Consider the following 27,928-nt stretch of genomic DNA (forward strand, 5'->3'; position numbering starts at 1 on the left):
AAGCTGTATAAATACTAAGCAAAGGATTATGGTGATGATCACTTAAAAATAAACACTAGCAAATGAAAATTCTTATTGCTGACATTAACCATTTTAAAAACATTTCTAAGAGCATCTGGGTGACTCAGTTGGTTAAGCATCTGGCTCTTGATCTCAGCTCAGGTCCTGATATCAAGGTTGTGAATTCAAGTCCCACGTTTGTAGCCTACTTAAAACAACAACACCCCACATCTAGTCTTCCTCCTTTAATGAACACTCTTCCTCGTGCCTAAATTTACTGGGGAAAAAGGAGTAGGGGAAAATAACTTGGACTTTATTAGAAATTACAAAATTGCCATTCACTTAATTTTCTCCCCTTTGGAGGCAGAGAATAAATCCTGTTGTAATGGAAGAAGAAAAAGAAATCTGTAGCATTTTCATGTCTTTAAGTAATCATTCTTACTATGTTCTTACTACATTAGTTCTGTTCTACAAGCGTGGAATTCAGTTCTTGTATTCACCATGCAGCTTTTTCTTCCCACGAGGAACACGGCCCAGAGACCATGGCGACTTGATATTTAACCGATCCCTTTCAGCCTCCTCTTCCTCATTGTAGCGCTCATCCTCTTCATCTTCCACATCACTGCTCTGAGGACTAGAGACCTGAGACCCTGAAGGGGAAGGTGGAACTGAGGAAGGCCTGGGATATTTAAATCCTTCTGTCTGCCAAAGACAAAAATAAGTCACAAACACTATAATGACTTCTTGAGTTTTCCAATGCTGTAAACACTTTGCATGTGCATTTAATAAAAAAGCATAGTTGGATATTTTTTATGGTCTGTTCATGAGCTATTATCTTTGATTTATTTTGATTCTGATACCAGCAAGCTCAGGAGAGATTCATTAAATAAATAACTTAGTTTTATTATGCACTGAAATGTGCCATGTGCCATCTATCTATCTACCTACCTACCTACCTACCTACCTATGTTATCTTACTTATTCCTAGTAACAACACCAATAAATTTGTTTTTCCCACATACAGAGACAACTGAGGATTAGAGAGGTCAGATGACTTGCCCAAGGTCACACAGCATGACCCTGTGTTAGAGCAAAGATTTGTATCAGGGCTATGATCACTCCAGATCCTTTAATATCAACTGTCATGTTACGCTGCTGATATTCTCAGTCTCTATGTCACTTTTCAGATTTGCTCAATGAAATTGCCAGAATATCGGCATTCTGGACATGCATGGACAGCCACCATTAGAAAGAATCCTGGAAGCCAGGTCACTTAGTTTACCCTGAAATTCCACCAGTTACTTTTAGTTCAGTTAATGAGTAAATATCACTAGATTTAATCAAATTGCCCTTCTACCTAAGATTCACTCAGATAACTCATTTGTTAAACAAGAGCTAAGCACAACTATGGGTCTGGCACCATAATGTCACTGAGGAAACAAAGATGAAAACCAAGATTCTTGCCCTTTAAGAGCACACATGCTTGACCAGGGAGGACAACTGTATAAAATAGTTGCAGCCCTCGTCACTCTGTATGTCAACTATTTGTGCACATTATTATCATGTCATACCTATACAATCACTGCAAGGTTCAGATATTTTGCCTGAAAGCAATAAAAAAGAAAAGAAAAAACGAGCTGAGTCATGCATTTAGGACCTGGCTCAAAGCAGGAGCTCAATACTTGCTAATTGAATACGCCGAATAAATGGATGAATATAGGTGAATCACCATCAAGTAGAGTGACTGCCTCTAAATAAGCTAAGCAATTAACCCTGTTAAAATCATGAACATGAGAGTTGGAATTTGTATTCTGAAGGGTTTTAAAAACCCTGTCATTTTCCATATGGGCAAATTCTACCTTGGGTTAACTTTTTAGATCCATTTCCCTTGAGACCTGATGGAGGTAGACCATAAGTTGTATTATTAAGCAAAATTGATTATGGTAAAAGTGACTCCTGACTGGGAGATTACATCTGAACTCAGAGGATTTATAAATACTTGACAAGGATTATAGCTTTGGGGAATCCCTGAATTTGATGACTCTTATAACTGTACATATTCTTTGTGGAGATCATGGAAGCTGTGAGATATTGGCTCCTGGGCAGGGGCGGGGAGGGGGGAGGCATAAAACTACTAAGCTAAGATAGATCTCATACCCAATAATATAGGTTTCATCTTTTTTACACCTAAGCTTTTACCTGGTGGATAGGGTGGCAAAGAAGTGTAACTTTTGGACTGCAATGTAGACTGCTGTAAGGATGAATCCCACTGAAGAGAAATGTCTGATGCTGCCCTACTTCAAGCTGTGTTTCCTATCTTATATCCTTCTAAGAGAATGTGGTGACAAGTAGCCTATGCTGGTCTCATGAATATAGATATCTAAGTGAACTTCAGAAGAAGACTCCTGGGGGCACTGCTGACTGGTACATGAATACTCATCTAATCCAATTCCTCCTGTGGTTTCTGAATTCACTCTTTCTCTTGCCAAGTAGTCACCTGTATCTCAACATTTCCTTGGATAGCGAATTCACTGGCTATGAAAGCAGGGCAGTTCATTTCTCAATAACTCTCAAGAGAATGGGGGTCTAACAAAGCAGTTTCAAGCACTAAAGCAGGGAGAGTTTTAATGTGGGGGTGCTTCTCCAACAACATGAATTAGTTGACTGTCTGCCCATCTGCATAAGGCTAACTCTGAATCAAGGGCTTTGACTTGATCTGATCTGTTGGTTCCTCTATTCTTTGCTTTAGGGCAAAATTATGAAAAAAATATAATAGTTTGTGTATTTAACTACTTCTAAATTCAAAGGTATTGGTAGGACTTACCATACATAAGAAATTTAGCTTTCAAAACAAATCCACAATACATAAAACACTTACCGTTGGTGGTGATGTAGGTTCCATATGGAATTTATCTGGAAAAGCTCTGCTTAATGTCAGGTACCTGGCATGTTGATAATACTGTGATAGAAAACCAATGCACAGGTTTAAAAAATTACATATTTCAGTAACCAAGCTATTATGTAAAATCTTATTCTCCTAGTTATAAAACCCATTTTTAAAGTGGTAAAACCAGGGCGCCTGGGTGGCTCGGTCGGTTAAGCGTCCGACTTCGGCTCAGGTCATGATCTCACGGTCCGTGAGTTCGAGCCCCGAGTCGGGCTCTGTGCTCAGAGCCTGGAGCCTGTTTCAGATTCTGTGTCTCCCTCTCTCTCTGTCCCTCCCCTGTTCACTCTCTCTTTCTGTCTCAAAAATAAATAAAAACGTTAAAAAATTAAAAAAAAATAAAGTGGTAAAACCTATTCACCCTAAATTTAAAAACAGAAAAAAATGAGTTTATAGTTTTATTATTTTCCAGTGAATAGGTAAAGAAATACTACAAAAAGTTGGAGAGAGGGGCACCTGGATGGCTCAGTCAGTTGAGCATCAGACTCTTGGTTTCAGCTCAGGTCATGATCTCACAGTTCATGGGTTCAAGTCCCGCATTGGGCTCCATGTTGACAGCACAGAGCCTGCTTGGGATTCTCTCTCTCTCTCTCTCTCTCTAATAAATAAATAAACTTAAAACAAATGTTGGAGGGAAAAGCCATACTGACCTTACTGAAAATTCTGAATTGAGCACTAAGGGGACTGAAAACACTGGCTTCATTCCACAGAAAAGCAGTATAACATGGGGAAAAGGTGGGGTCTGAATAATCAGACAAACTGGACTTAAATTCTGCTTCAGACCTTAGGTAAGAAACATTACTTGTAATAACCTTATCATTCTGGTTTTATTACAAAATGCAGACAGTACAATTAATCACCCAGGATTGTAAGACACTGTCATTAGCATGTGTAGACAGTCTGCAAATGGAGCATCTATCATTTTTCAGGGAGAGTTTAGTGATATCTAAACAGATCTATTATGTGAAGGCAAAGTCAACTCATTCTTTATTAAATCATCCAGTGCTAAGATATATAGACCTCTGGGTACTTACAAACCTATTGCATAATTGAAAGGAGGTATTTTCTGTACTTATCATTTGAAAAACAAAGTTATTCCCATTCCCACTGTATTTGAGGCATATGGTCACGTTATGGCTTAGAGCCAAACAAGATACAAATGTTTCTTTACATGTTTTCCTCATATTCATGAACCAATATCTGTAATGCATCAAGTTAAGCACTGACAATAGAGTGGTAAGATCACAGCTAGCTCCTGACGGATTTGCTGTTATAAGCTCAAACTAAATATGAAGATTTGAAGTTAGGACTTTGCGAGTTTATAGTAAGTAAAAAAGTACGTGAAAACATTACTGGAGATTTTAACAATGATGGTACTAAGTTGACTTTGTAGATTATGACAAGAATCTCGATTTTTATAGTTCAGTGGGATTTTTAAAGTGGCTCTCTTGATCACAGACTTGCTTACTCTGCCCAAGTATCTCCAATCCAGAAGATCGGAGAGCCTCTCAGTTCGGTTTCTCTGAATAATTCTCTGGCGGCGGGACTGTTTGCAAAATCCATAGAGAAACTGAGTCAGCTGATTGCAGGAATCATCTGGAGACTGGAACCGCCTGTCAACAATGTAAATGCCTGAGGGGCACAAAAACCAAAGCACAGATAAACGTAGGGCTAACCTTGGAATATTTCTTCTCCCATTCCTTACATTCTATCTCAGACCGCCACATGCATTACCCACTCCTTGACAGCCCCCACTGCCTGTTTCATCTTTCCCCTTCCAAGACTGTATTTCTCCCGTGATCTCCTCCTAATGGTTCACCACTGTCACCAACACACAGCCAACACAATGGATCTTGTTAAAAAATTTGGCAGCAGAGGAAAACCCTGGATCAGGGATTCTCCCCAGGACTGCTCACTAACCAGAATCTCTGGGGTGAGACCTGGGTGTCAGTGATTTTTTTAGGCCCCTTGGTGTTCCCACCATGCACCACTGGCTGAGAACCAGAGCTGTAGCCTGAGGAAAGAGAACCATGACAATGCAAGGGTAGGAGACCAGGAAATTGGGAATGTGTGGGCAGACAATCTATCCCCTCTCCCTTTCTTGCTGCTGGGCAACATGGACACAGAGATGGTGGTATGCAAATTCTCCCGCCATCTTAAACAATTTAAGTGAATTTTGCTAACTTGGCACAGACCCTTAAAATAATGACACTGGGGCACCTGGGTGGCTCAGTCGGTTGAGCGTCCGACTTCGGCTCAGGTCATGATCTCACAGTCTGTGGGTTCGAGCCCCGCGTCGGGCTCTGTGCTGACAGCTCAGAGCCTGGAGCCTGTTACAGATTCTGTGTCTCCCTTTCTCTGACCCTCCCCTGTTCATGCTCTCTCTCTGTCTCAAAAATAAATAAATGTTGGGGTGCCTGGGTGGCGCAGTTGGTTAAGCGTCCGACTTCAGCCAGGTCACGATCTCGCGGTCCGTGAGTTCGAGCCCCGCGTCGGGCTCTGGGCTGATGGCTCAGAGCCTGGAGCCTGTTTCCGATTCTGTGTCTCCCTCTCTCTCTGCCCCTCGCCCGTTCATGCTCTGTCTCTCTCTGTCCCAAAAATAAATAAACATTGAAAAAAAAAAATTAAAAAAAAAAAAAATAAAAAAATAAATAAATGTTAAAAAAAAAATTAAAAAAAAAATGACACTGACCAATCTACATACTCTAAGGCCATGGTTACTGTAATGTCACTTCTAGATAGTAAAGAGCCAAACCAGTTCAGAAAATAAAAAGATAAAAGGGCCAGACTTGTCCAAGTTTAGCATGCCTTTTATGGTTTGTCTTTTGGACCATATATTTAATATTAACAGCATTTTTATGTTTTCTGTGAAACACATAATTAAATCTACTTTTAATTAACAAGAAGTATAAACATTACTTTAATCATCAGGATAGCTTTAGAGTTAGGCTCCATAAAGACCCTGTGCTTTGTTTGGCTAGAGGTCACTTCTCCCTGTGTTGGGTGAATGATGAAAAACCTCACCCACCGTAGGCAGTAGGATCAGCCACGTGCTCCTGCATGAAACAGCCAAAGCCGGACAGGTTTGTTGTCACACTGGGTATACCCATCACCGTACATTCAGCTGCCAGGGAAATAGACAAACACTTGGCTTCAGACCAGTCCCTATATCCTCTAATGCACGCAGAGGGGGCAAAAGCCCAAGTCTGCCTAGTAATAGTGATGTTTATTTTGTACCAGGCACAGTACTGAGCTCTTTACATGTATTAACTCATTTAATCTTCTCAACAACCATGTGAAGTGAGACTGTCATTATCTCCATCTTACAGATGAAGAAATTGAGGTTAAATAATTTGCCCAATGTCATAAAGCCAGGGAATGGGGTAGAGCTGGGATTTGAAGGCAGGCGCTCAGCTCCAGGGCTCTTGTTTGGAACTGCTACTCTATACTGCCTCTCTCATTCCAGCTGGTTTTGTTTTTTGCTCCATTCTAAGCCATGTCTCAAAGTAAGTGGTGAGTTTGTGGTGTCAGTAAATAGACTTTGGACATGAGCACCTCCTCCTATCAAATTAATCTGCCATGCCACAGATCCCTCCCCTTTTCCAAGTGGTCCCTGAACCTAGTCCTCTCTCACCTTCTAGTCAAAACTTGTTTTTCATAAAATAGCAGATATGGTTTTTGTTTTGTTTTGGTTTGGTTTTGGTTTTCTTGTTTGTTTTTAAAGAAGTATTACTTCTCAGGGTGCCTGGGTGGCTCAGTCAGTTGAGCACCTCAGGATATGATCTCACAGCTCCTGGGACAGAGGCCCATGTCAGGGTCTGCACTGACAACTCTCTCTCCCTGTCCCTCCCCCGCTAGCAGACACCCTCTCTTTCTCTCTCTCTTAAAATGAATAAATAAACGTTTTTAGAAAAAGAAATGTTACTGCTCACAAGGATGTCTTCATTTTTAACAAGGAATTTACATTTGTTTATGGAATTACTCTTGGTTGACTGGTAGTTTGGGGTTAAAAAAAAAAGATTTCCCCACTATTCAAGAAGTAATACAATTTATTTTTTTATTTTTTTATTTTTTTAAATTTTTTTTTTTTAATGTTTATTTATTTTTGAGACAGAGACAGAGCATGAACAGGGGAGGGGCAAAGAGAGGGAGACACAGAATCCGAAATGGGCTCCAGGCTCTGAGCTGTCAGCACAGAGCCTGACGCGGGGCTCGAACCCACAGACCGTGAGATCATGACCTGAGCGAAGTCGGACGCTTAACCGACTGAGCCACCCAGGCGCCCCAAGAAGTAATACAATTTAGACAGTGGCCTTCCTTCTCTTCTGCTCTGCAAGTATTTCCTCTAGAGAGATGTGGTTTCCTAATTTGGTGGAGAGGGGTTGGTGGAGGAGAAAATGAGACAGGGATTATTGACTCATACAAGAATCTAATGCAAACCTGGACTTCCTTCCCAGAAAAATTCTTATGCATATATGTATAAGGAATTTTGCCTACAATTCCACACAAGTTCACTGAACCTTATTTTTATTAAATACTCATTAACACACATGTATTGAAATACCAGGTACCCATAACCTTAGTATATGTCCATTGAATGAATTTAATGGAGCATGTGCTAATATTCATTAGATTTTCTCAAAACACAAAACACAGACTTAAATGAATACTTTCTGGAGTATGTTAAACTTAGTATCAGATAAAAAGTTATTCTAAAACAAATAGAGTTATCTAACATGCTAACACCAAACTTATACCACAGAAGAGATATTGTTATTCCTGTAACTATAGGTTAGGTGAAGGGTGGCCAACTTTCTTTGGGTAATTCAAAACAGAGAATGACTCATTCACTATGGAGTATTTCTCAACCTTCTTTTCCTATCTACTTATCTTTTATAACACCTTTGGTGGCCTTTATCTTAAAACACTAGATGTATCTCCTCTATCATTTGGGTTAAGTTTATCTTTGTCCTATAAAATGACATTTGGTGGAAAGTCCTCTGTAATTTATAGGACATGCTCTTTACCCAACATAAATGACTTCCCACATCCCTCAGTCACTCATGCTTTGATTTTGTGCTTCTTTATTTTTGAAACTTCCTTGATAATAAAGTATGTTACTTCCTAGAAATAAAAGGAACAAAAGTCAATAACAAAATGTGAAGTCCACCAGTAAAATGTGCATTTCATGTATCTTAAAGGATAGACACTCTATTATAAACAATTTAAGGTGACATGTGGGGATTTCATAGGAGATATCATCTTTACAAAAGTGAACTGATACCCATAACAATTTTTAGAACTACAAGAGTGATAGCTGGAGGAGTTAGATCAATAGCTTTTCTGTGCCATATTTCAGGAGGAGATAATCCTTTATCTATTTTCCCCCAAAAGTTTTCATGTTTTTACAGCTGCTGGCAAATTATTCTTGGTGGAACTTAAAATGATAGAATAGGGCCTTATGTCAAAAGATGCAGAGACTTCATGTTGCTCTTGTTGTAAAGTAAGATCCTATTTATATAGAATATTATTCTTTTTCCTTCTAGATGTCTATTTATTTGAGAGAGAAAGAGAGACAGAGAGGGAGAACGAGTGGGGGAGGGGCAGAGAGAGAGGGAGACAGAGGATCCAAAGTGGGCTTTGTAGTGACAGCAGGGAGCCAGATGTGTGGCTTGAACTCACGAACCGCAAGATCATGACCTGAGCCAAAGTCGTAGACTTAACTGACTGTGCCACCCAGGTATCCCCTATATAGAATTTTAAAATCTATATTGAAATTCTGGGATCAGAATACAAAGATTAGAAAAATTCTTCCTCTACATAATTCAACCTATGATCTCCCTAACCTTGACTGCTGCCGCCTCTCAGTTGGGCAATGATGACATTGAGATCAGAAAGCAAAATGTATTAATTATTTGTAAAAACATTTTCTGAACCTTTTCTTTTAAAATTCTAAATGGAATTATATTTAAATAAAAAGGAAAATCTCTGATTGCCAATGTGAGAAGGAAAAGTTAGTGTTACATTCTTTCCATTGTCATATATGTAAAGTACTTGTTTCCTTTTTAATAGGCATTTCTGTACAAATACAAATTGAGTGCTCTTGATACCAATGACAACCATGCTCATAAGGGACAAAAATGGAAAACAGATAGTGGATCCAAGAATCCACCACTAGAGAGAAAAGAACAAAAGGAGGATGAAGAGGTAAAAGGGTCTGAATGGAAGGATGTCACTGGTCATAACACCTACCACTGAATTGGCATTTTATCTTAAAAGTACCTCTTTTTTGAATGACAAGGGTATGAAGAAAACTTTTCACTGTACACCTTCTTATATTATTTATTTCTTTAACTATGTGAATGTGTTCCCTATTAAAAATTAAATACATTCGTTAATTTTTAAAAAACCCACTTTGAAATAAGTTTTAGAGACTACTTTTGCTGGACCATTGTTTTTCATATTAAATTTACTTGTAGTCAATTTCTCCTTCACATGGATAGTTGGGACTGGTAGAGATAACTCAATAACATGTAATCTTTATAAAACATTCTTTTTCTTTGTAATATAATGTATTATTATAATTTAACCTTAGTGAAGTTACATATCAGCTTTGAATATTATATCTATATGCATAAAATATTAATAAAATTTAAAACATTCCCCAATCTATACAAGCCATATACCTGGAGTATAACCCCATGGTTCATAGTATGAAGGAAAAACTCCTAGATGACAACCTCGAACAAACTCTTCATAATCCATGGGTAATAAGGGGCTGGTGGAGGATAGGAACTCTGGGTGCAAAATCACCTAAAAAAGGGAAAATTCTAATGAGAAAAAAAGAATAGAAGAAATTAAAGCAAAAAATCTACCGTTTGGTATTCTGATACTGTAGAATCCTTGTGTTCTAGATTCAGGGAGAGAGAGAGAGAGAGAGAGAGAGAGAGAAGTAAAAAGAAAAAGAAAAAAGTGTGGGTGCATTTCTCTCTCTCTCCATTCTGTGTATCTAGTCTGTGGACCTACTTTCCCTCAGGTTCCAAGGCCTAGATTGGGGGGAAAATGTGCCCGTTTTTGTTCTCATGCTGAACTACATCCTTCAACCCAGATTTCGTTGACAATAAGGGTATTGTTTTAAGACTTTATTTCCAAGTAATCTCTACACCCAAAATGGGGCTCAAACTTACAACCCTGAGATCAAGAATCACATGCTCTACCGACTGAGCAAACCAGGCATCCCAACAATAAAGATTTTATTTTGTTTTCTAGTGGCTGACTGTTGTCTTATTTCTCAATTGCTCCTACCTCAGGCAGGAAAGAGGAGAGCTATGTAATAGGCCATTCTCCATTGCCCCAGGCATGAGTTAGCCCAGAGTAACAGAGCTAAGAGACAGAGATACTAGGAATCTAATCTAAATTAGATCAGACTAGAAGCCTTCACCCAAATCACAATCCTTTCTCACCTCGAGGTAATCACCTCCTAATCCATCTCCCTGTTTCTATTCTGGCAAGGTGTCTACTCAGTACAACGACTAGAGGGAACCTTTAAAAATGCCAACCCCTCCTCTGCTCAAAATCCTTCAGTGGCTTCCCATTTCACTCAGAGTAAAGTCCAAAGTGTTTACCATGGTCTTTTAAAGCAGTGGTGTCCAGGTAAATGTTTAAGAATGAAAAATCAAAACATAAGTATATATTTGTACATAAATTTACTACACATTTTACTGATATAAAAGATGTATAGCATACAATTTCCAAATAATAAAAAAATGTACACACAAAAACCTACACACATATGTTTGTATCAGCTTTATTCATAATTGATAAAACATGGGAGCCGTTAAAATATCCTTTAATAGGTGAGTGAATAAATAAACTGCAGTACATCCAGACAATGGAATATTTTTCAGCACTAAAAAGAAATGAGCTAGCAAGCGATGAAGAAAAATGTACATGGGAAAAAAATGTATATTACTAAGTGAAAAAAAGCCAATCTGAAAAGGTTAAATATTGTATGAATCCAACTATATGATATTCTGGAAAAGGCAAAACTATGGAGACAATAAAAAGATCAGTGCTCAAATGGGGGCAGGGTTGAATAGGCAGAGCACAGAAGATTTTTAGGACAGTAAAACTATTCTGTATGATTTTGTAATGATGGATACATGTCATACATTTATCAAAACTCACAGAAGGTACAAACAATGTAAACTATGGATCTTGGTAGGTAATAATGTGTCAATATAGGTTCACCAATTGTAACAGATATACCATTGTGGTTGGAGATATTGATAGTGGGGAAGGCTACATATGTTCCCAGGGAAGGAGTACATGGGAGCTTTCTGTACTTTCTGCTCAACTTTGCTGTGAACCTAAAACTTATCTAAAGAATAAAGTCTATTAAATATATATGTAATGTACTCCTTATTATAAATTCTAGATGATTAAATACTCCCAAATGCTTTTGTTGATTTTGGCCAAAATCTTGTATTCAGAACTAGTACATGGTTTCAATGCCTGAACGTAGTAGTTCTGACGTGAGATAAATGTCAGAACTTCATAGGTTCATCGGTGACATGAGTGACTTCTTCCCTGAGTTGGACATTAGCCTTTGAATACTGGAAAAATATCTCCTCATGTTTTTGTGCCACTCACAATTTTGTGTAACAACCATAGACACAACTCCCTTTTTTTTCTTAATTTTTAAGTTTATTTATTTATGACAGAGAGAGAGAGAGAGAGACAGCATGAGTAGGGGAGGGGCAGAGAGAGAGGGAGAAACAAAATGGGAAGCAGGCTCCAGGCTCTGAGCTGTCAGCACAGAGCCCAATGTGGGGCTTGAACCCATGAACCATGAGACCATGACCTGAGCCGAAGTTGGCTGCTTAACCAACTGAGCCACGCAGGCGCTCCTAAACACAACCCTTTTAAGCTTTATCTGCACTGTTAATACTTTATCCCTTTCTTAAGTCTAGACAATCGAGACACAATTAATCAACCCATGATGGGTAGTGTTCACTGTCTTCACTCTCTAGAGACTCCCACCATGGCCAGTTCCAAGTTATCACTGTGATGTCACTGAACCAGAAATAGGAAGGGCAGTAGCACGTCCTTATAGAATATTTCCACCGTGTGGGCACAATAGCCATAAATAACTTCAAGTGCATAGGTAATCATAGAATGTAATAAACAATAAGTATGTGATGTTTTTTGAGCATTACCTTTCATTTTAATATAATTGATTTATATTTTAAGTTGATATAATTTAAGTTTTTGATTAATATTTTTTAAGTAAAATTTTTTTTAATTTTATTTTTAGATGTTTATTTTTGACAGAGAGAGAGAGAGAGAGAGAAAGAGAGAGAGAGACAGAGCATGAGTGGGGGAGGGGCAGAGAGAGAGAGAGACACGGAATCTGAAGCAGGCTCCAGGCTCAGAGCTGTCAGCACAGAGCCCGACGCGGGGCCTGAACTCATGGACAGTGAGATCATGACCTGAGCCAAAGTCAGACGCTCAACCGACTGAGCCACCCAGGCCCCAGTTGATATAATTTAATTTTTTAAAATATCTGTTTTTAGGGGCGCCTGGGTGGCGCAGTCGGTTAAGCGTCCGACTTCAGCCAGGTCATAGCCCAGAGCCTGGAGCCTATTTCCGATTCTGTGTCTCCCTCTCTCTCTGCCCCTCCCCCATTCATGCTCTGTCTCTCTCTGTCCCCCAAAAAATAAATAAACGTTGAAAAAAAAATTTTTTAAATATCTGTTTTTAAAACTGGCTCACAAAATTTCTGAAAATTTAGCAGTTGGCTCTTGTGGGCTGGTATGAGCCACTACTGGGACTATGCTGCCTGCAATGTTATGCAAAGGCAGGGACAAGGGAGACAATGGCTATCATTAGAAAGCTATGAATAGAAAAGCTAGTTAACTGGTCACTTGGATGAAAGAACTCTGCTATTTCTCCTATTTATTAACATTTTTCTTGAATCATTATTAGGTAATTTGTTAGTTTCTCCCCATAGTTAAGTAGTTATTAAAAATAAATAGAATCTGAGGGCACCTGGGTGGCTCAGCTGGTTGAGTGTCCGACTCTTGACTTCAACTCAGGTCATGATCTCACAGTTCATGAGTTTGAGTCGCACATCTGGCTCCAAGCTGACAGTGCAGAGCCTGCTTGGGATTCTCTCTCTCTCTGCCCCTCCCCAACTTGTGCTCTTTCTCTCTCTCTTAAAATAAGTAAACACACTTTAAAAAAAAGAAAAAATTTAGAAAATAAAATCTGATTTTAAAGTATTGGGATTATAATTATATATATAAAATTCATATACTATATATTATAGTATTTATATTGTGTATATATACATCATATACATCATATGCAAACATATATAAACACATAATATAATATATAACATATATATGCTTATATATATGCTTATAATATATATGCTTATAATGTGTATATATTATAATATACATATAAATATATTGTTTATATTGCATATATACATAATATACATACATATATACATAATATAATATAATAAAAGAATAAGTATATATTTTTCCAAAGATAAATTTTTCTATATTTTTCCAAAGAGATTACTTTCAAGAAAAACCCTAATTTAGATATATAAGAACAATAACAGTTATATAATATGTTCTATATTATAAATAATGTTCTCATATATCACTTCACTTAATCCTAGCAGAATCATGATATTCTCATTACCCTAATTTTATTTTATTTTATTTTAAAGTTTATTTATTTATTTATTTTGAAAGAAAGGGGCGGGTGGGGGGAGAGAGAACGAGTGGGAGAGGGGCAGAAGGAGAGAATCCCAAGCAGGCTCTGCACTGTCAGAGTGGAGCCCAGTGTGGTGCTCAAACTCATGAACCGTGAGATCATGACCTGAGCCGAAATCAATAGTCGGACACTTAACCGACTGAGCCACCCAGGCACCCGATATTACCCTAATTTTAGAAATAAATTATAAACATTAGAAATAAATTATATACATTAGTTATATTGCAGGAGATCCATAAACAGGAGATAGGTTAAACTTAAAAAATAAAATGGTAAAACATCCAAAATTGACACAAATAGCAAAGTAAAAATAGGTAAAATGTTTTCCTCCATAAAGCAAGACCCGAGTTCCTATCATGTGCAAAGTACTGCAGTAGGAAAAGCAACAAAAACACAGATACTGACTGTGTGCAGGCAGTCATCAAATGGGCAGCCCACTGTACTCCTGGCCAATATCAGCAAACAGGGATTCAAAACTCATTGTGTCTACTTTGGCATTTGGAAGCCTAGGAAAATTTGTACTCTCCAAAGACCATTTTGGAACATGAAAACATCATGGCTCATTCGTTTTGTTTCCAGCCAAACAGAATGACAGCACAACTAAAATAAGAGAACAGCTGCTGTGGGCCCTAAACAGCCAATTACAAGGGCCCAGGGCAGAGGAAAGGATGTTTGAGGTCAGCCCAAGGTCATAGGGAGGATTAAATGAGATCCTGTGTACAAAAGCCCCTAGCAGAGAACCTGGCTCACAGCAGGCCTTGGATCAGTAGGGGAAAAACAAATAAAAACCAAAACGTTGCCTGACCATATTTATCCTGTGAGGGAATCAAGATCCCAGGAAGTTAATTTACTTTCACTGAGTGGTGGCACAGGGTCAAGACCTGGAATCTGCACTGTGGGGTTTCCCCACTACACACACTGCCGAGACAGAATTGATGATAAATTCAAATTCAAAATAATCTGCAACACTTCCTGAATCAACTGGCCACAGTCATATGGAGAGCTCATCATTGCACTCTGAGGGTTAAGAATCACTCGATAGAGTTCTATAAATATTCAGGTGGTCAAATATGCACTTACATTAGTTAAGCTTTTAAGGTTAGTGTTAAGCTTTTAAAGGATACCATTCATAAAATAAAATACCTGATTCTGAATTGACCCAAATCCATCTCAGTGCTTTGAGTGTATATTGTTATGAAGGAGTTATTCTTTTATTTCTTGTGTCAGTGTTTGCTTTATGATAATAATCAATGAATGTCTCAAAAGATTCATGAGTGTAACTGTATAAACATAATTTGTATGAGACAAACTTCCTTCCCCATTCACTCTACATAAGCCATGTGCTTTTATATCTCTGGGCCTCTTCATCTACTTCCTCTGCCTGTTATCTTCATGATCAACTGATACCGGCATGATAAACTCCCACTGGCTCCTCAATCAAGATCTAGCTCACAGGTCATCCATTTTATAAAACGTTATCAAGTCCTCCAGGCAAAGATAAGTCCTCCATTCTCTACTCTCATCAAACTGTTTACACCTCTTTTCTAAGAGTCATTGAGTACCAGGATTTGCTAGTATGGGGCTAAGTACAGATAAAAGCTAACATTTATACTGCATTATTATGCACCAGGTACTGCATTAAAGGCAACATCCATCATTTATTTAATCCTCACAACAGTTCTGTGAGTGTGGGTTTATTTGACCACCATTTCACAGATGAGAAGACTGAAGTCCATTATGTCATTTTACAAACTGATTAAGTGGCAGAGATTAAAGCCAGACAAGGGATCTTGATTGACAGCCCCAACTGCCTCCCCTGTGGAGAAACTACAGCAGTTGCTCTTAGCCTATAGACTTGGCAGAGGTGGGGACAAGGGCCAACTCATTTCTGCCCAACCAATGACTTTTTAAATGGGTGACATTTGTTTGGAAAAATCCCTACTGTGAATAGGAATCCCTATTAAAATTGTCGCAAGGCACCCATCTGCCTACCAACCTGAAACTGGTAGGTGAACAAAACACGTCAAAGTAAAACATAAAGGAAAGGTTTAGATACAGGGAAAAGACATATGTAGTAACACTTATCATATTTTAAATAAGTCAACAGTAAACCACAATCACACACGCGTGTGTGCACACACACACCTCACATGGGTATCTTTTGTATTAAGAAAGGAAGCACTGTAAAATAATTCTGAATCTGTGTTAGCTATAGATTGTACTGTTGAAAACTATTTTTGTGTGTGGGCACAGGAGTGCATGTGCCTCTGTGTGTGTGAGTGCACGCGTGTGTGTTTCCTTCCCCTAACTGACCAGCCATGTTAATGGTCTGTCTTTCCCCCTCATGAGTCACTACATAGTGCTGCCATGTGTGCATATTTTTCGTTTATTTGTGAATTTTTATTAATTCTAGTTTTTGTTAATGACATTTGACTTTCCTTTCTGTAAAAAAAAAAAAAAAAAAGGTTGAGCAATTTTTAGAACTGGGCTGCAGTCTGTGGGTCTTTACTCCTCATCCTTCCTCCCCGCTCTCTCCACCTGTCTGACTACCCCTCCCTGCCTGCCTTTGCCTTCAACCTCTTTATCCTTCACAGGCATTTTCACCAACAAGTGTTTCCACGTCTAATCCTGTCTTGGTGTCTGCCTCTCAGAGAATGAAAACTGAGAAAATTCATATGAGACATAATCGCTGCCTCAAAGAACTCACAGTCTCACTGAAGGAATGGACATAAATATTTTAAAAATACAAATAGTTCAGTGTGATGATTCCTAATTTGCAGTAGATAGAAATCATCTTGAGGATGCACATAAGGAGGCAATTGTTCTATTTGGAGTAGATGAATGCATGTTAAGAACAAATAAAGGAAGAGATGACTTCTAGGTTGGACCCCAAAGGAAATGTTAGAGCGGCTGAAGTTAGGGCACTTGAGAAAGAGAGAATAACAAAAACAAAGACACAGAGTTAGGAAAGCATTTGACATACTTAAGAAATATGTACTTGTCCATTCCTGAGAAATTGCTTCACTTTTACCATACTTAAAAAAACAACAACACAGGTCAGCAAAGCATACTTTGTTCAGAGCTCTTAATTTCAAGAGACCTTCCAGGCTCAGTCTTCCCAAGAGCAAAGGAAGCATGAACCACAGCCATGATTCCATGCTTCCTGTGCCATCTGTATTTACTATGCATATCATGTGCCAGGCACCCAACAAGTCCTCAGGGGAAGAACCACAGATTTAAATATAAGTGTGACATACAAAGTTCTGTAAAGCTGAAAAGAAATTCATAAGTTTTCCTTCTGCCACTATTTCCTTTTTAAGGTGTGTGTGGGGGGGGAGGGGGGGACTTGAGAAGGACCAGTCTAATTACATGAAAACGAGGTCAAATTAGTGCTGATACACTCTGAAGTAAGGTATGTTTCTGCAGATCCAATCGTGCTGAAAAACGTAAAGGATGGTGCACCCTTGGGAGATACATCCCTGCATTTTCAGGGAAAAATTTGTAGCCTACCTATTATGTGATGTGTGCTACAGGTAAAAATTTTGGAAATGCAGAAACACAAATGAAAAAATAAGTCACCCATAATTCTATAGCACATATTTTGCATGAGTGTGTGTGTGTGTGTGTGTGTGTGTGTGTGTGCAGAATGTGTTTAAATTGGATGGGTAACACCGCATGGGATATTTTATAAACAGCTTCTATCATTTAATTCTGCACTATGAGCTACATGAAAATTCCTCCTGACTTAATTTCTGAGATACTTTTCCTCTTCTAACTCTTGCTCCTTTCTTCCACGGACTTTTCCTCTAATCTCTTAAATCTTGAAGTTTTCTTGGGTCAACACTTTTCTCTGCTCACTCAAGCTGGTCTTCCAGCACAGCAGGTTTGGCATTCCCCGGTATCCTCTACTGCCCCTGCACTGATAGCTCCCTTCTAAACCCAGACTCTGTTTTCTAAATACACACGAAACATCTCTACTTGAATAGCTCACATGTAACTCAGACTCAATCTATCAAAAACAGAACTCAATTCATGATGTGACCTGACCCTCAAGCAAGCTTCTGATAATGCCTTTCCTTAGATTTTAGAAAGTATTGATTAAATAATGAAGCTATCATCCTTGCCTTCACCCTCTTTTTCCTTCCCAATGACCATGGGTCACTAAGTGTGATCTTTTCTGTAGGCAACCACCATTGTTCCTTCCTCTTCAGCACTTCTGGCATGGCCTTTGTAAAGGGCCCTTATCATCTCTCAGCTGTACTTGGTGGGGCGTCCTTAACTTGTCTCCCTCTGCCACACCCACTCATGCTTGTACCAAGGAATGAATGCAAGATGAGGAATGAATATACGAATGGACTATTTTTTTTTCCAAGAAATTTTGCAGAGAAGTGTGGGAAAGACAGAAACATTTAAAAACATCAAGAGGAGACCAGGTTAAGGCAAAGCTTGTTTGCTTATTAATGTGAGAATATTTAAGGAATGACAGCAAGGGAAGGAGCTAGTAAACCTGGAGCATAAGGGAGGACTAACAGGGGAATGAGGTCCCAGAACACCCTCAGAACCTAAAGGAAAAGAAATAATAATAGGTCAAGGTTTATATTTGAGGGGTACTGAAGGAATTTAGATCTCATTGAATTCTCTGTTCACCTGATAAGGTGAAAGAAAGAAGAAAAAGTGAGACCTTTGAAAAGATTGGTAAAAGCTTATGACAACTTCATCTGGAATACTGGTGAATGGGTTGAGTAGGGATCAGCAACTATCGTTTACATGTTCACCATTGTGCCCTGCACCAAGCACTGTACCTGGAACATATTTGGCCCTCGGTAAATGTCCTATAGACTAAGCTCCACAGTGGCAGAAACCAGGTCTTATTCATGCAATGAACACTGTGCTTAATCATTGTAGAAACTCAACCTTCAAAAAGAATGACTTGGTCTATAGAAAATTCTATAAAAATATCATTAGCCACACTCTCTGAAACCGGAAGCTTCTCTTATTACCCCTTTAAAGTTGAACTTTATCAGGAAGAAACAAAGAAAAGTCATGCTCATCTCAGAGATTCACTAATTAAAGTAATTCTTAGATTATATTTGTATCATTAAAAATGAGGCAATTTCCTCATTCTTACTGCCAGTCTTGTACAACGTTAAGAATGATACTAAAATAGTCATTATATTTTAATCACCCAAGACAGGAAATACAATTATTTTTTTAGAAATATTATCTGAGGGGTGCCTGGGTGGCTCAGTTGGTTAAGCATCCAGCTTCAGCTCGGATCATGGTCTCCCTGTTCCCTAATTCGAGCCCTTTGCCAGGCTCTGGGCTGACAGCTCAGAGCCTGGAGCCTGTTTCAGATTCTGTCTCCCTCTCTCTCTGCCCCTCCCCTGCTCATGCTCTCTCTCTCTCTCTCAAAAATAAATGAAAGGAAATGAAAAAAAATTTTTTTAAAGAAATATCATCTGAAATAGTTCTGATAGGTGTCAAAACAAACACGGGAGGCTTCTAATAAACTCTCAAAAATATATTCTATGTCATTTTGAAATGCCCTATGTAAACAATTAGTTGTACCTTGACTCTGTCTGTGCGGTTGTTGAAAAGTCCGATCCGTCTAATGGTGCTGAGAATGGGATCAGTGGAGTCATCAATCATGTTGTGAGTGGTCACTGGAGGCAAAGACTGTCGCTGAAGTCATAGAGGAAAGAAAATGTCAGTTGTGGAAAGAATGAGTGTGACTAACTTCAACAATAGGTCATTGGCAACACATCATCAGCCTTCAGTCTGCTGAAATGACAGTAATGATGATGACTAAGTTTTGTGTGTTTCAGAGGAGGATAATGGGTTGAAGAACTTCCTTCAGATATTATGATACCTTTGTTTTTCACCTGCAGCCACTATGTGAAAGGCCTAGACTTCTTGACTACTTTCAGGATTTATTTAGAATGAAGGTGTCCTGAAATCTTGACTCAAGATGGATGCCTTTCCTGGATCCTTCCTAGCAGGGCTGACCTCTGATGGTTCCTGATGCCTCACTACTGTGACAAGATGTGACACCTAGCTTCCATTTCTTGCAATAAGTTCACTCAACTGAGAAACAGTCACCGTTTCTCTATCATGACTCAAAATGCTCTGCTTTTTGAAAATTTTAGGGATGATTTTATCGTCATTGCAATATATTCAGTTTTTCAAATGGATATATTCATTCCAAACAAGTTTTTTAAGTGGATAAAAGACACATTCCATGAAAATGTTCAAAAGAGCCCTGAAAAGCACCCATAAAACAAGCAAAGTTGTTATTTAGGTGAATGCATAAAAAATGACTTTTCTAGCTCTTACGCTTAAACATTTCCCAAACTAGCCCATTCCAATAAATTCAAATATTGATCTAAATTGATTTTAACAATCTCGGGAAGTGATGGGCACTCTTGTCCTTGTTACCTGAGTTGAAAAGATGGCTCTTTTCATAACTGTTACATCATCTCGATCCAAAATATTGTTCATGTCAGGAATTTCTCCTCTGTGAGGAAAACCATGTTAATAACAAAAATAAAAATAACTGGCACTAATTCAATTGTTTCCTATGTGTCGGACTCTGTTCCAAGCACTTCAAAAGTAAATACAAAACATAGTTTTATATAAATATAAATATAAAAACATATGGTTTCCTGATTAAGCTTATAGACAAATTCCTAAAGCATGAAGAAAAATAAAAGAAAAATTTTGATAGCATAAAAGAAAATGAAAATTTTTAAACATTAATGTTGACCATGAAAAGGACATTTTCATCATATTTAGCCTAATCTTGAGTACCATGTTCCAAAGTGGCCATAACTGTCCATCTATGAGTTAATATTTTTACTGGTAAAAGGAAATGATGCATGCCTGCCACCATCGATCAGAAGATAACACAGCTTTCTCTTCATATTATAATAAAATCCATATATTTTATATATATTATTATTTTATAATACATTTTAATTTGATTTGATTATTTAGATTTTATTTTATAAATTTATATATTTAATTTATTTCATTATGTATTTAATGTTTATAATTCATAAAGTAAATATAGATTAATTAACATTACTTAATGTTAATAAATATTTTAATATGTGAGTAAATATAAGTATTTAATATATAAAGTCAATGTATTTTTTGACTCAAACATCTTGTGAAATCTCCCTCTATTTCACGTTGACATATAATCCTTAATGAGACTTCCATTGAATTAGAACCTATTTACTTATGTAAATATGTTCTCATTTGTACATCTTGTTTATAACTATTTGCCAGATGAAAGAGAAAACAAAACCTGTTCACATGACATAATACATATTCAAAGTCTACTAATTCCTTTATATTGGAACAAAGGAAACACATTATAGTGTAAATTGTTAAATTTGAACAGTGGAGCCCTAAAATGTTTGAAGTGGTCAGGATTCCCAGCACCTACCTTAATAATGCATCATAGAGTTTCTTTCCAAATTTTTCCTTCACAGAATGTGCAATGTCCCTGTATAAATTGAAAGATTTATAATTTAAACAGTGTCACAATTTGTAATCTTTTTTTGCTATGGCCATGCTGATGTTTTTGTCAGTGTATTTTTTGAAATTACAGGTCCTTTGGTACAAGCTCTTCTACTGTTTTTCCTGGTTGCCAGTCTAGTTGAATTAAAACCTCCAGAGCTGAGGCAGCAGAACTGCACTGAGCGGCCCACAGAGCTTCACATTTTTTTGCTTCAGGCGAGGGCAGGGAGGGGGTGTGGCTGGAAGTACAGATGTAACAAGATGGGGAAATTCTGTGATAATTGTTGAATCTGGGCTATGGGCATGTAGGGTGTCATTATACTAATCTCTTCAGCATTCATTTTTAAATTTTCACAAGAATTTTTTTTTTTTTAAGTTCAACCCATTTTTAAAGATTTCTAGGGCCTCCTGGGTGGCTCGGTTGAGTGTCCAACCTCAGCTCAGGTCATGATATAACAGTTCATGGGTTCAAGCCCTGCATTGGGCTCTGTGCTGACAGCTCAGGGCCTGGAGCCTGCTTCGGATTCTGTGTCTCCCTCTCTGTCTGCCCCTCTTTTGTTCATGCTCTGTTTCTGTCTGTGTCTCAAAAATAAATAAATGTTAAAAAAAAAAAGTCTAAAAAAATAGTAAAGATTTCTACAGAGGTTTTATCCTTCCACAGTGGTTCATTCCAAAGCTTTTACAGTAACATAGTCCAATAGGCATTCCATAATCTGACATAATAGCCTAATGAGAAGTGAGTAGCATTTGTGCTATAATAATATTAAGGGGAAAAAAAAAACACAACAGTCCAAAAAGATGTATCAGAAATTATGCATGTTAAAAAAATCTCTACACTTATTGCTTGAGAACATTTATAGGACATGAGATTACCATAGTTGTTTCCGCACTGCCTGGCCTTTCAGGGTTTCCACATTGAAATTGTTTGTCTTGGCAGGCATAATGAAAAACACCACCACTGTGACGTCACTTTTATGCATCTAATGAGGGATTAGGAAACACAACCAGTCAACTACCACAGATAAAAGAAAACATCAACAGATGGACCTTAAACTTAAAAAAAAAAAAATAGTGTTTTACATTATCTTTAGATAAAAGGAATACTTATTTATGACTGACAGAGAAATTATACCCACTTTCCTGAAGCTGACTCCAAAATATTATTTTATTTGGGCTTTCAGTCAGGATTTACTAACAATTTGAATATTCACACATAAAATATTTTCATTAACCAGCTAAAATATAGAGCAACTGCTATTGATAATTACAGTGCTTTTCTGGGGTTAAAAAAAGTCATAGGAGGGGCACCTGGGTGGCTCAGTTGGTTAAGCATCCGACTTCAGCTCAGGTCATGATCTCATGCTTGTGCCCTGCACCAGGCTCTGTGCTGACAGCTTAGAGCCTGGAGCCTGTTTCGAATTCTGTGATTCTGTGTCTCCATCTTTCTCTACCCCTCTCCAGCTTGTGCTCTGTCTGTCTCGCTCTCAAAAATAAATAAACATTAAAAAAAAATCTACAGAAGTCATAGAATAGGAAACTCACTCCAGGAATAGCCACTGTATTAGAGAAGAATAAATGTACTATCTGAAAGAATGCTATCTTTCAATTTCTCCAAGTATTATAATTATCTTTGATGTCTAAAATAGCAATTGGCTTTTTCTTCACACTTAAAAATAAAGTGACTATTAGGAGCACCTGGGGGCCTAGTCGGTTAAGTGTCCCACTCTTGATTTTGGCTGGGGTCATGATCTTGGAGTTCATGACTTCAACCCCCGCATTGGGCTCTACATTGACAGTGCAGAGCCTGCTTGGGATTCCCTCTCTCTGCCCCTCCCCTGCTTGCACTCTCTCTTTCTCTCTCTCAAAATAAATAAATAAACATTAAACATACACACACACACACACACACACACACACACACACACACATTTATGCAGCCACTCTGGAAAATAGTGTGGAGTTTCCTCAAAAAATTAAAAATAGAATTATCCTACAACACAGCAATAGCACTTCTAGGAATTTATCAAAAGGATACAGGAGTGCTGATTTGTAGGGGTACATGTACCCCAATGTTTATAGCAGTGCTATCAATAGCCAAATAATGGAAAGAGCCCAAATTCATCAACTGATGAATGTATAAGGAAGATGTGGCATATATATATATATATATATATGTATACACACACACACACACACACACACACACACACACACACACACAATGGAATACTACTCAGCAGTGAAAAGTAATGAAATCTTGCCATTTGCAACAATGCTGATGGAATTGGAGAGTATTATGCTAAGTGAAATAAGTCAGTCAGAAAAAGATGGATATCATATGTTTTAGTCATATGTGGAATTTGAGAAACTTAACAGAAGACCATAGGGGAAGGGAAGGAAAAATAAGTTACAAACAGAGAGGGAGGCAAACCATAAGAGACTCTTAAATACAGACAATAAACTGAGGGTTGATGGGGGTGGGGGATTGGGGGGGGCAGGGGAAACAGGTGATAGGTATTGAGAAGGGCCCTTGTTGGGATGAGCACTGGGTGTTGTATGTAAGTGATGAATCATGGGAATCTATTCCTGAAGCCAAGATTACAATGTATACACTGTATGTTAGCTAACCTGACAATAAAATATTAAATATATATATTTATTTATTATACACACATATATATGTGTCTATATATATATATTTAAAGTGACTGTTAAATAAATGTATAGATAAATTGATTAATAATGTCCCTAAACATGATATATGTTTGATATAGCCTTGACTCCATCTATAAAGCTTGTTGAATAGATACATACTAGGAATATTATGGAATAAGATTATTCCAGCCTATTCTAGAAAAATCCATCTGGTCTTTATTATTGTATTACTTCCTTATTAATGTGGTATCAGGAAATCTTTTAGGATACTTAGTACAATATCTGCTCTAAGGCAAAAACAAATCTATGTGCAAGAAAAAAAAATTAACTGGACAGTGGTTCAGAGCTCAGTAAAGTTTAGATTGTCTTGGTATCTCAGTAAGATTGAAATTCTACACCCATCACCTATAGCGTACTCTTATTTATTCTATATTTCTACATGATAGAATTAGAATATAAGCCAGAAACTTTCATCACTAGCTTTTACATGATACCATTTTGTATAGCTGCTTCTACTGGCACAAGTTTTATTGCTGGATTAACTGGGAACCTATATTAAGTCTCACCTTCCTGAGCAAAAAAAAAAAAAAAAAAAAAAAAATGATTCCACATTGAAGTGGGAGGCTCCTTTCCCCTCCTTCATGTGTCCCTGTAGTGGGACATCTCCTAGTTTCACAATTCAAGACTCTTAATCTCAGGGGGAGGCATGGCAGATGAGTAGGGAGAGGAAAAGCATTTGTGTGTGTCTGCCCAGTTGTACAGAGAGCAAAGGCTTGGATGCCAGCTGTGCATGGTACATGTTCCTCTGAAGGCCTTCTTAGGTTGGGGGAAGATGGCAATCGGATGAGATAACGAGTCTTATAGCAAGTTCAATATTAGGAAGCCTATTGGTGTCATATACCAAGCCACATCTTCCATTAAAGACTTTTTTGGTTTTAAAAATTGCAAATTTTGGGGCGCCTGGGTGGCGCAGTCGGTTAGCGTCCGACTTCAGCCAGGTCACGATCTCGCGGTCCGTGAGTTCGAGCCCCGCATCAGGCTCTGGGCTGACGGCTCAGAGCCTGGAGCCTGCTTCCGATTCTGTGTCTCCCTCTCTCTCTGCCCCTCCCCCGTTCATGCTCTGTCTCTCTCTGTCCCAAAAATAAATAAACGTTGAAAAAAAAAAAATTAAAAATTGCAAATTTTGTTCTGCGTTTGCTTGATTTCCTCATATTTATCTTTCAATCGATTAACTCTTGGGACAGGAGAAGGAATGTTACAATGTCATCTTAAAACATAACACCATAAGCTTGTGGCTCTCTTTAAAAAATATCTGATCAGGTAAATATACAAGTGAACAATGTAGCAATCCCAATAAGCAAATTGAAAGACCAGAGTCATTTTTAGAATAAGGTTGTCATTTTAAGTAATCAAAATCACATATTCTCTTGAAAACATCCTAAGAAACCAGAAAGTTCTTTACTTCTCACAGAAGGAAGTCCTGTTATAAAAGTAGTACATGGTGTACCACCTAGGGTGTTCTTACCCTCAGCAGGAAATTTAACCTGGATAAGGCTTCTAGGAAGATGTCAGCTCCTTTGTTTGAAAACTCGTATCTCCCAGCAATGAAAAGGAACAAAGTCTTTTCAAGGTCAAAGTCCAGATGACTAAAACAAAACAAAACAGTTTCAAATAAAATAAGACAACAGCAACAAAATGTACAAATGAATTCTGTTAAAATTTAATGGGACTGAGAAAGGTAAACATTTACTATAACAATCTTGTTTTCTCTATGTCATAGGTCCCTAAAACATGTGCTATTTTTTAAAAAAAATTTTAAATGTTCATTTATTTTTGAGAGAGAGAGGGTGAGTGGGGAGGGTCAGAGAGAGAGAGAGAGAGAGAGAGAGAGAGAGAGAGAAACAAGAATCTGAAGCAGGCTCCAGGCTCCATACTGTCAGCACAGAGCCTGACACAGGGCTCGAATCCATCCATGACCTGAGCCGAAGTCAGACACCCAACTGACTGAGCCATCCAGGTGCCCCTGTGCTTTTTTTTTTTTTTTTTTTAATAAAGAAAAGCATACCCATAGAAATGACCTCGAACAAAATCTTGGATCCTGGCCTTGTACGTGGCATGTAGATTTTGAAACTCATGTACTGCTGAAAATTTCTTAACACTCAAGCCATTTGGAGTAACTACATCTGGAAAAGCAAAAATAAGATCACCATAAATATCTTCTCTTGGGAGGGGTACCATTGTAGAAAAATAGTGTGCTTAAATATATAAAATTAGATGTCTATTAACATTTCTAGTTTCTAGCATAGAACTAAAAATTCGTAACACTTCACAATAAATTGTTGAAATAGGAAATCAGGAGTGTGTGACCAAAATAATATTAACTAGTACAATGAAACATCTAATTAAAAGCACTAATAACGATTAGTATAATTTTCCTTTATTGATTGCTTACTATGCACCAGGCACTGTTCTAAACACTTTAAAATGTAATTCATTTAATCCTTGCAAAAACCAATGGAAGTAGGTGTTCTTATCTGCATTTTCAGAGACAGAAACGGAGGCACAGAGTTGTTAAGGAATCTGTCCGAGAACACAAGTGTCAGTAGGAGTAGAATCCATGCATTCTGCTTCCACGTGTTGTGTCTTAATCATTTTGTACACTGAACTACCTCTTAGCAACTTATTTTGACCGACTATGTGGGAAATGTTCTGTCCACTTGGAAAACTGGAAAGGCAAGCCTTTATTTCTAATTCCCAGAAGATTTTACTCAAGCAGGAAGACATTTTTGTTTTCCAGAATACTAGTCTGTGACAAGAAAGATAGAGACTACTTGGAGTACAAAATTAGAGCTACCTACTGACTTGAATACATGGGTTGTTGCATTTAGTAGCAGTAAAAACAAATGAGATAAAAAAAAGAAGCTATGTCAAAAAAATTTAACATATGGCATTGGAGATTTTTGCTAGGTTTGAGATTTGAGTTAAAATTATAAATATGCCATTATTTTTGAAGGATATTTTACAGTTAACAAACTACCTTAAGTTTTTTTTTTAATGTTTGTTTATTTTTGAGAGAGAGAAAGAGAGAGACAAAAAGTGTGAGTGGGGGCAGGGCAGAGAGAGAGAGGGAAACACAGAATCTGAAGCAGGCTCCAGGCTCTGACCTGTCAGCACAGAGTCTGATGCAGGGCTCAAACTGCTGGAACCGCAAGATCGTGACCTGAGCCAAAGTCAGATGCTTAACCCACTGAGCCACCCAGGTGCCCCAACAGACTCCCTTTTGAAATGGTTCCACAAAATCAACTCAGGCTTCTTGGTCATTTCTCATATAAACAACTCATGGTTCTTATGAGTTTTTACTAAGTAATTGGGCAAATGCTATACTCCTTTGCATACCTCCCCACAGCAGAGTGGATTTTAGGTTGCCAAGGTTTCTAGTAAAAGCCCTCGTGAATAATTCCTAGATGAAATGGATAGAGTGATCTGGATAGTAGACAATCCTCCCTTATAATGTATTTATCTTTCCTTAACATTATATAGTGCTTACCTTGTGCTAGACTCTAGTATATTTGATAAATATTAATTTAATTTTTGTCAAACTACAGGAAGTATAAGTTATTTTGCTATCCTCATTTTACAGATGAAGAAACTGGCCTGTTGAGAGGTTATTTGGCCAAGATCAAAGTAACTACAAAGTAACAGAGGTAGGATTTAAAAACAAGGCAGCCTGGCTCTGAGGTCTATGCCTTTATCCACTGTGGTGGTCAGCTGTATTGTCCAAAAAGATATAGAAGCCCAAAATGTATATGAATATCTCCTTATTATGACTCTATTTCCTCTGGAATTTTTTTTTCATTGTTTCACAAACAAAGCTGTATAAGGATGAGATTGTGCAGATAGGATAGTAGCTTTAAGAGAAAGTTTTATTTTAAAACAGGAAAAAAAACCCACAAGTATTTTTGTAAGCTCAGAAAAAGATACTGTATGCAAGAAACAGGAAATATGCAA

At 37.8% G+C, this 27,928-nt stretch overlaps 1 protein-coding gene across 2 annotated transcripts in view; it reads right to left on the reverse strand.

The window, feature by feature from the left end:
• Positions 1-313: 313 nt before the first annotated feature.
• The window catches only part of GYS2 (glycogen synthase 2), a 50,762-nt gene continuing 23,147 nt past the window's right edge, over positions 314-27,928 (reverse strand). For both annotated transcript variants that reach the window (XM_047866761.1, XM_047866760.1), the window contains 11 exons: positions 25,986-26,103; positions 25,446-25,566; positions 22,139-22,245; positions 21,192-21,251; positions 20,177-20,255; positions 19,310-19,423; positions 9,631-9,757; positions 5,973-6,068; positions 4,413-4,576; positions 2,879-2,959; positions 314-702 (listed from right to left, as the gene is read on the reverse strand). In XM_047866761.1, the coding sequence (XP_047722717.1) occupies positions 484-702; positions 2,879-2,959; positions 4,413-4,576; positions 5,973-6,068; positions 9,631-9,757; positions 19,310-19,423; positions 20,177-20,255; positions 21,192-21,251; positions 22,139-22,245; positions 25,446-25,566; positions 25,986-26,103 (1,286 nt within the window). In that variant the 3' untranslated portion in view covers positions 314-483. The remainder of the gene's footprint in view (positions 703-2,878; positions 2,960-4,412; positions 4,577-5,972; positions 6,069-9,630; positions 9,758-19,309; positions 19,424-20,176; positions 20,256-21,191; positions 21,252-22,138; positions 22,246-25,445; positions 25,567-25,985; positions 26,104-27,928) is intronic.

Source organism: Prionailurus viverrinus, chromosome B4, assembly GCF_022837055.1.
Source record: "Prionailurus viverrinus isolate Anna chromosome B4, UM_Priviv_1.0, whole genome shotgun sequence".
In the NCBI taxonomy this organism is placed as follows: domain Eukaryota; kingdom Metazoa; phylum Chordata; class Mammalia; order Carnivora; family Felidae; genus Prionailurus; species Prionailurus viverrinus.